The 9,067-nt window shown below is 34.6% G+C and overlaps 1 protein-coding gene across 1 annotated transcript; it reads right to left on the reverse strand.

Annotated features, from left to right (window-relative positions):
- Positions 1-6,590: 6,590 nt before the first annotated feature.
- Positions 6,591-8,738, reverse strand: LOC136778132 (protein FAM200A-like). The gene is made up of 2 exons (XM_066734741.1): positions 8,672-8,738; positions 6,591-8,554 (listed from the first exon to the last, which is right to left on the reverse strand). The coding sequence occupies exons 1-2, from the start codon at positions 8,736-8,738 to the stop codon at positions 6,591-6,593; spliced, it is 2,031 nt and encodes a 676-aa protein (XP_066590838.1).
- Positions 8,739-9,067: the final 329 nt, after the last annotated feature.

Below are 9,067 nucleotides of genomic sequence, written 5' to 3' on the forward strand. Positions count from 1 at the left end.
CCATACGTGGTACCGTATAGAGCCAGGAGGCTCTGTTTTTTAGTGAGATTAACATAGGTTGTACAAGGTGAATAAGTTTATGTTCGCATGTTTCGGAGGCCTTATTTTTTAGGTATAGAGTTATTTCGCATGGGTTTTCGCTTTTCATTTTGTTTGACGGCTTGTATGTGGGACAGAAATATTGGTCACCTACATGACTGCATTTTTTTAGGTCTTCTGCACTGTATTCGGTGTACCGTTCTGTCGTAATGTCTATTGCCAAGAATTCATTTCTGATATCGATAATAGAGTATAATGACGTTGAGTTTGATACTGGTATGGGTATAGGATACACTTGTAGTAGATCGAATTCTTGTGGAGTAATCACTGGGATGCATAGAACGATTATTAATTTGTTCGTTTTTGAGAATATGGTTGGTTTTAATAACTTCGACAGTAAATGTATATTTGTATTGGTCAACGATATTGGGAATTGTGTGCTTGCAGGAATGTATGGTTGCGCTTCCCTCAGATACCGCATAATTTGAGAATGTGGTATGATCTTTGGATTGATCCTACCGTGGTTAGCTTGTGTGACGAAATCTAGTAGAGAGTCAGTTTCAATCAAAGGTTCTTCTACAATTATACTGAGGTTGTATAGTACTTCTAAATTAGTTTCCTTTTCCATCAAGTCCTTTTCCAATTGTAGTAGTCTTTCTTCGTTCTCGTTTACTTTAGTTAAGGTATCGTTTAGGATTTCTAAATTTCTGCTGACTATTTGTATCTGCTTTTTCATTGCCATTTTGGTTTTGTGCATTTTTCGATCTATTAGTTTTAAATGATTATTAATTACTTCTTCGTCTTGACTATCCATAGTTCCGAAGAGAATTTTACCTATAGATCCTACCCCATTTATTAAACCGCGTTGGATTCTTGTCGAAAATGATGTCATTTCTGTCACTTCGCGGAGTTCCCTTTCGATAGTGTCGAGTTTAAATGTTATATGGTCCACCGCAGTGACGCAAGTTCTTACATTATTATCCATACGACAGAGGCGTTGATCATAGAGGAATTTCATAACCCGTGTATGCCTTTCGTGGTATACGGCCATATCAGTATGCAGGACTAGTTTCCACTGTTGTCGATATAAATTTAGTAGTCCAAATTTTTCATAATACAACCCAGGTTGTCCTTTAATTGGTCTAATCTCTACCTGCCCTTAGATCTTGCAAATTCCGATAGCCATTACGGTCATAACATACCTATAATTAAAATGATAAGGTTATTCCCTATTCTATTTGTTTAGAGGAATAATTTTTCTTATTCCATTTTTTATTCAACGTTTACTCTTATAGCGTAAAAGTAAAGTAACATTCAATATTCTAATGTGTAGTGTGACTTTTTCGTGGACGTTAAGTCAGCAGTTTTGTAACATTTTTCGGTAAGGTGGGGGTCTTCCTATATATTGACTTGCCTTGAGACGTACTGTTATTTGTAACGATTTATTCATCGAAATTAAAAGTGACACGATTAATAACGCATAGAAAGTAATGGAGGGTAAAACAACCAGAAAGCAGCAAGTTGCTAAGGCGAGGCCCCATGACAGAGGCCTAATGGACCACCGAGGAAGGAAATTATTCGCCATCGTGGCGGGTGGTAAGTAAATATATATATATCCGTATTCGATATATGTGCGATTAAATTTCTTAATCATGTAACATTTTAATTTAATATTCTTTTCCTTGGGTTTAGTTGTAGTGCAGGATGGCGCTGCTATAAAAGATAGGCAGCTTTTCCGCGCCGGGGTCCGATTGGATCAAGCCTGGGAAGAGGAAATGGTGCAATCGGACGACGACTTTCGGTGGGACTTCGATTACTTCGGGATCTTATGGATGCAGTCCACTTCTCCTTACCGTGGATGGGGGATGACTAACCGCCAAGTGGAGGATCCAAGGCAATATGAACTGCCCCATATGTCCGAGAAGGACGTACTTATGTTCCATCATTTATTGTAAGTTCCCTCCAACGCAGGGGAAATATGTAGATATATATGATTAAAAAATATGCTAAAAAAATAATATATGTATATTAGTTTTAAGTTTTAAGTAATCAATAATTAATGTTTTAATATTTAAAAAAAAACTTATTATCTTTACCTTCCATCTTTGAAATCTATAATACACCCATTCTAATATTATCAAATCATTTATTTGAGTTTATATAAGGAATATACTTATTTCATTAGAAATAAAAGAGAGCATGAATAGCTTTATTTTAAATAAATATGTTTGAAAATTTTTGTTTAATATGTAGAAAATATAAAAGTATATATTTCAAACATTTCAAAGTGAATAAAATTTATTACTTTAACAATCTGGTTTTTAATAATTGTGTTTTCATTTACTCTATGACGCATACTTTCTCTTTCCTTATTGAAGCCCACCAGTGCCAATTAACATTTTGAGAATAACAACCTACATATCTATTATAGTCTGTTTGTCGGTCTGATTATAAATGCTGACACAGCATGCGGAGTCCAGTTGTCTAGTGACACAATAAATCGAATACATAATACACGCTGGATTTTAATTCGCGGCCGGTCAGCAACCTTTCGCATGTCTCCTTTGTAAGCGTCGCAATCATGGCAGTTGATTGGGACTACAGAGTGATAGTCCAGTCAAATGAACATTTCGAAATAATTTAATATTCTAATTAATTGTTAATAGAAGAAACGTTTAGGACTAAAATATACTTTCTCCGTTAATATTTTTATTTTAAAGTAATTTTTGCTCGCTAATTTTTGGTTTAAAGTAATGGCAAAATCGCTGTAACAGCTACGAGTGCTAGTTGTCAGAGTTATCACCTACTTATTCTAATGAAGTATGTTATAACGAAATGAAATAAATGCTATTCCATTATTTGGAAAAATTGATTTACTATGAGTCTACATGAAGGAACATATCACAATAAACTGCCTCGAGCCCAGTTCACATTCATTTATTCGCCTAGGCAACATTGTTTTTAAAGCCAGCATGTTCACATTTTTTCTCTCTGCACACATATATCTTTACAATTTATTTTTTGTCTTACTTTCTACATTAAACTTAACTAACCTACCACCCCCCTTGCATAAATCCTATATTAAATTATGTATTTTGAGGATTTCCTCTTCTGTTCTGGTCGGCTGACACCCGGATCACCCTTCTCCAATTGCTATTTTTTGTTGACCCAGCCGCATGAGTGGAGCCACCGAAAACCCCATCAGTCGAAATCCTCCTAGAAGAACGTATCCTGTATCATTCGACGAACCCATTCGTCCTCGGCTTAACGATTGCATCAACGAATGTACCGCTTGTAGTTTCTTTCAATATAGTCAATAATCACAACTGAAAACAATAAAAAAACTAAAAAATTTAAACTTACCTTTAATTTGATAAATACATAGGTTACATGAATTGCAGTAGTTTAATGAGCATTTATTTTTTAATGTTTTTAATATAATTTAAATTAGAAAAATAATTTTAAAAAATGATTTAAAAAAATCTGATAAAATTATATATGTAACTCTTCAAACACCTCAACTTGAATTATACTCACTTTGACCGTATTGGCGGTTGATTTTACTTCGAATGTACTTGATTGCTTCCATTCTTCTTTTCATTTCGACTTAAAATTTGAATATCTGCACTTCTTCCACTACTGACCAAAAGATATAACGGGATCCCTCACGCGTGCTTTACGGACAGTACAAGTCAATAAACAATTATTTTAATAAAATTCAAATGCGATGCAAATTGAACAATCGGGCGTTTGTTGGACAATGTGCCAGTCCTAACGAGTCAAACGAACTTAAAAACACTCAAATTAGTTGAAGAATAACGCTGTACCATGGTGCCGCGTTCTTGAAGAGAGGTTACATTTGGTTATTTCCACTTCAAGAACGCGGGACAGTGGTACTGGTACAGCGTTATTCTTCAACTAATTTGAGTGTTTTCAAGATCGTTTGACTCGTTAGGACTGGCACATTATCATAAAGAAGCCCGTTTTTTCAATTTGCTTTGCATTTTACTTTTATTAAACGAATTGTTTATTAACTTGTACTGTCGGTAAAGAACGCGTGAGGGATCCCGTTAATCAGTTCGATATCCAACAGCATGATTTTATTAAAATTAGAATCTCCTTTGTTATATATTGTTATATACATATAACTACTTATACTACTTTTCTCTATCAACTAGCCAATAACTAGTATTAAAACATTTAATTAATAAAAGTTAGTTAAATTCAAAAAGGCTCCGGTTGCATTCTAGCCAAGCGCCGTGTGGCGTCATTCGTATGCAACCTGAACCTCCTTCTTAGGCAACAGTACTTCTCTGTTGCCAGGGCCTCAGAGCGCGCGTGGCCAAAAGTCTTAGTCAGCTATTAGAACAATCGTCTTATTGACGCACGGTCGACTTAGTAACCATTGACGCACGATCGATTCCCTAAAACCATACCATATATGGTCATGAGAATCGATGCATTTTGAGGCAACGACTTGACTGCTCGGTTCCTGACCGATCAGTCCAGGCCCAGCAGTAACTAGAACAAGTCAAGTGACTTTAACCGAGTATTAGCTCCCAAGCAGTGATGGGAACTTGTGGGAATTCGGTATCCCCACCATACCTCCTCGAGGGAACTAACACAATCGTATGTCTCGTTCGTGTGAGCACAGTCTGCTGCATTCGACTTGAGTCGCTAGTGCTTTAAGCGCAAGCGCATGTAAAGCCATCATCGGCTGAGTTCGGTGGACTTCGGTGCATGTCGGGTTTGCAAGCGTGATAAACATAGATCTCTCTGTCTTTCGCGAGTCCTCGATGAAAGTTATCCTTCCTTAGGCGATCAGCTGGGCTGCTAGAGAAGGATAGCGACTATTATATTCTTCCTCTCTTTCTCTTCTAAGTTTAATTCGACTAATTTATGACTCTCCAAATAAAATCTCCTCGATCAATATTTTTGTTTAGCTGATCAGCTGAGCCGCTGGAGAAAGATAGCGACTGTTGTCTTCTCGCTCTCATTCTCTGCTCAGTTTAATCCGATTAATTTATGACCCTGCAAGTAAATATTGATAGAAGTATTCATTTTTCTGAACGCTGTGGGGCTTGGAAAAATATAATTTCTTTCAAGCTAACCTGGAGAAAACGCTTAATCAAATTTTCAATGTATACGTTTTAAAGGGAAAAATTTGTAATTTATTTCTGTAAAGTTAATAAAAGCATAAGCATAAATTACAATAACATATAGCAGTACAAAAGACTTCTTAAATTTAAGAGAATTGAAGAACTTGTAATGCTCCTTTATGTATATATATTTTCAGCCGGATATATAAATGTAATTACTATCAGACTTTTCTTACCTAAATATGTATTTCGCTGACTAGAATAATTTTATATTATGTAATTACCTCTTCGACGATTCAATACAAACATATGATCTAAGACTTATTGTATTTGGCTAACGAATGTACATATGTAGCGTTGAAACATGTAACTCTTCCATGTAATTTCTCCGTTCCATTGTGATGATTCTGTAATAGATTTCATGCATTTATTTCTTGTTTACTTTCTCGAAATAAATATGTATTATAATATAATATCTGTGTTATCATTGTATTATAATCCTTACATTTAAGTATTTATATATGTATACATCCAATTTATCTATAGGAAAAATTGATGCAATCACTAATCCTTTATAGAGAAAAATATTGCATAAAATAAATATGCTATTATATAATAAAATTACTTACTTCAGCATTTTTGTTTACGACTACGATAATTTACATGAAATAAGTCATGTGAAATTTGTGCGTAGTTATTTCAAAACAAAAATGATTTTTTTTTTTTTTTTAAAGGGAAAAATGCGTCGTAGCACACTAAGTAACACGGGTAGATACAGTTACTGAAAAAATTGATCGTATATTACGAGAAAAATACAAATTTCTATCATTCAATATTTCAAATTATTTTGTGTAACGAATATATACTTATTGCATTGCTATTATGCAATTATTAGTAATAAATATTTATTTATAAACGACAAAATATATTGAAATATTGGATGAAAAATATTTATAAATTTTTCATATTGATCGGTCAAAATTTCATAGTAATTGTATATTGCAACCGTTTACTGAGTAGTGTGGGACTCACTATCTCCATGCCTGTGCCGTTTAACATATTCAAGACAGAGAACAATGTTTACAAATGAATGTAATTCACTGCTTATTTATACGATCGTAAATATGTTGAAATCGGGCTACATGGTTCTTATGATAGCACCTACCCACTAAAAAACCCTGAATTCACGAATTGTCGAAACCGTCAGACACTCGATAAATGAAATTGCAAAGCTTGTGATTGCTTTATGTATATCTTGTAATATTTGTCGAACCCGTCAGACATATTTTGCTCTTGTTCTTAAATTTGTCGAATCCGTCAGACATATGTTGCTCTTTTTCTTAACTTTGTCGAACCCGTCAGACATATTTTGCTCTTGTTCTTAAATTTGTCGAACCCGTCAGACATATGTTGCTCTTTTTCTTAACTTTGTCGAACCCGTCAGACATATTTTCATTCAGTGTTAAGTAAATCATCTTCGTCATCATCGTCGTCACTTTTGTACGCGTGAATGGTCAAAGTTCTTTCATTCTCTACATAACTTTTTGCATATAAATTACTTCTTTCCGTTAATTTTAAGTGATTATTATTTATTGGCATTGTAATGCTATCACTGTTTGTACACTTTAAGTAATTCTTAATTACGCAGATTGAATTTAGAGTTGCAGAGCTAATACGATTTCTCTTTTTCGTTTTCACGTCGGGTATTATAGAAAAACAACGTTCCGCTTCTGCATTTGAATGTGGCAAGGATCGGACTATATTTAAAAGAGATTTCAATTGAGGATACTTTTCCTTTCCTTCGCATGTAGTTTGCGATATTTTAATCCACATGTCATCGAAAGACATTTTAGACCACGCGTCCTTTTGATTTACCGATTCATTGTTATGTAGAGAAAACCATTCTTGTTTTAATTCAATTTCGTTTCCAATATTGAATAAATTATTAATTTTTAATAATATGGTGGCTAATGAATCACGATCCGAATCGAAAAGAGAGCATTTGTAATCAAGAATTGTTAGATATTTGAAAAATGGAGCATCGATTGGAAAACGGTTACGGATTTCATCTGCAGCTTTCATTAACAATTTCAAACAATTTTGTTTGATGTGATCAGCTTGCAGTATACTTAAAGTACCTTCGTCTAATTTCTCTTGCAAATAATCCTTACAATCGATACCAATATTTATTTTTTCTATTTCCATAATATTTTGTTCACGCGAAAAAGTTATTGTACGGAAATTGTCTTCATCAATGAGACATTTTAATAATGCAGGTTTCAAGAATTGGCTTAATATGAAAATTAGAAGTTCTACCGATTTCGGCTGTAATAAATGGATTTTTGTATCGCGAGATTGAAACTCTGCATTAAAAGCATTGAATTTATTTAAAACGAAACGCAGAAAATATAAATACGCTTTAGTCTCCGCGTTTTGCATACATTTGTGCAATTCGGTAGCTTGTCTATTGTTTTCAGACGACAGTTCCATCAGAAAATTATTTAACACGTCCCAATTTTCTATTACGCGATCAATACACTTGTGGCGAGTGAGCCACCGAGTTTCGGCGTGTTTCAAAAGATTGATTGTCTTATCCGTGAAACATCTTTGAAATTCCCGGAAAATTGCCGTTCTTTTAGGGCTACCGTTTATAAAATTTACTATATTTTTCACGAAATCCTCGGGAAACGAAGGAAGCGTTTTACATGCTGCAGATGCAGCAAGTGCTGATACGTGGCATATACACGGAATTGTTATTATTCTCGGATTTTTTTCTAACATTTTTGTACGAAACGATGTATTTTTTCCGATCATAACCGATGCATTGTCGCAGCTCATCGCTATTACTTGAACTAAAGGAATTTGTTTCTTAATCAATTCGTTATTAAATGCGGTAAATAATTTTTCCGCTGAACAATCTCTTGCATCAAGATTAATTAGTTGCAAGAGGCGCGCTTGTATCTTTAATGTTATTGGTTCTACGTACCGTACCATTATGGAGAACCATTTTTCATTCGTTATATCCGATGTCTCATCAACGAATACAGAAAACTTTGTATTTTGTAGCGTTTCTGTGAGACTCTTCGTTTCTTCGCGACAAACGACGTTATTCACAATTTTCGATAATTTGTGACGTCCTAATTTTATGGCTTGAAGGACGTGCGGATCCTTGCCTATAGTTTTAAAAATATCTATCATCGCGGAACTCGATACATACGGAATATTATGTTCTACGAAAAAAGTAGCTAATCTAATTTCAGCCGCCTTTACGCGATCATTAAAATCAATATTTACTTCCTTTTCAACGTCTGAAAAGGTAGTAGAGGTGCCCGGGAGGTTGCGGCATTCAAAATTTTCTGCGTTTCTTTTATGAATACTGGAGTTTTCGTGTTTCCCGATTTCCGAATGACCGCAATCTAAGGATTTTTTGCAAATTAAACAATGAAACTTACTTTCATTTTCAGGGACCGGTTGTACCCATTTCCTCCAAGACGGATTACTGTCATATCACTGATATTGGAACTTCTTTTTACATCTTCTCTTCTTGTTTTCCGGACTAGAAGACATTTTCATCCTTTTCGACACCGGACTTGATGACATTTTTCACAGATGCAAAACAGAACTTTTCACTTCTCAACACAAACTTTCAAAATTGATAAGATATATGCTACCAATTTAAAACGTTTAAGGCAACTGCCCAAGAGACAGCGGCTGTATGTTCCTTTATACATTTATTATTGTTTACAAATAAAGGCAGCGATACGACTTTTACGGAAAGTAGTTAATTTCAAGACTGTTACATTATAAGCAAGTAATTATTTAAAAAAAAATATTCATTTTTCCGCAAGGATTCGAACCTGCGACCACAGGTTCAACAGTCCCGCGCCCTAGGTACTCGACCGTTCGCCTTTTTACTGGAATTAAATATA

The sequence above is a fragment of the Prorops nasuta genome, unplaced genomic scaffold, assembly GCF_024137725.1.
Source record: "Prorops nasuta isolate Cenicafe-Biocafe unplaced genomic scaffold, Cenicafe_Pnas_1.2 PNAS00013, whole genome shotgun sequence".
Classification (NCBI taxonomy): Eukaryota; Metazoa; Arthropoda; class Insecta; order Hymenoptera; family Bethylidae; genus Prorops; species Prorops nasuta.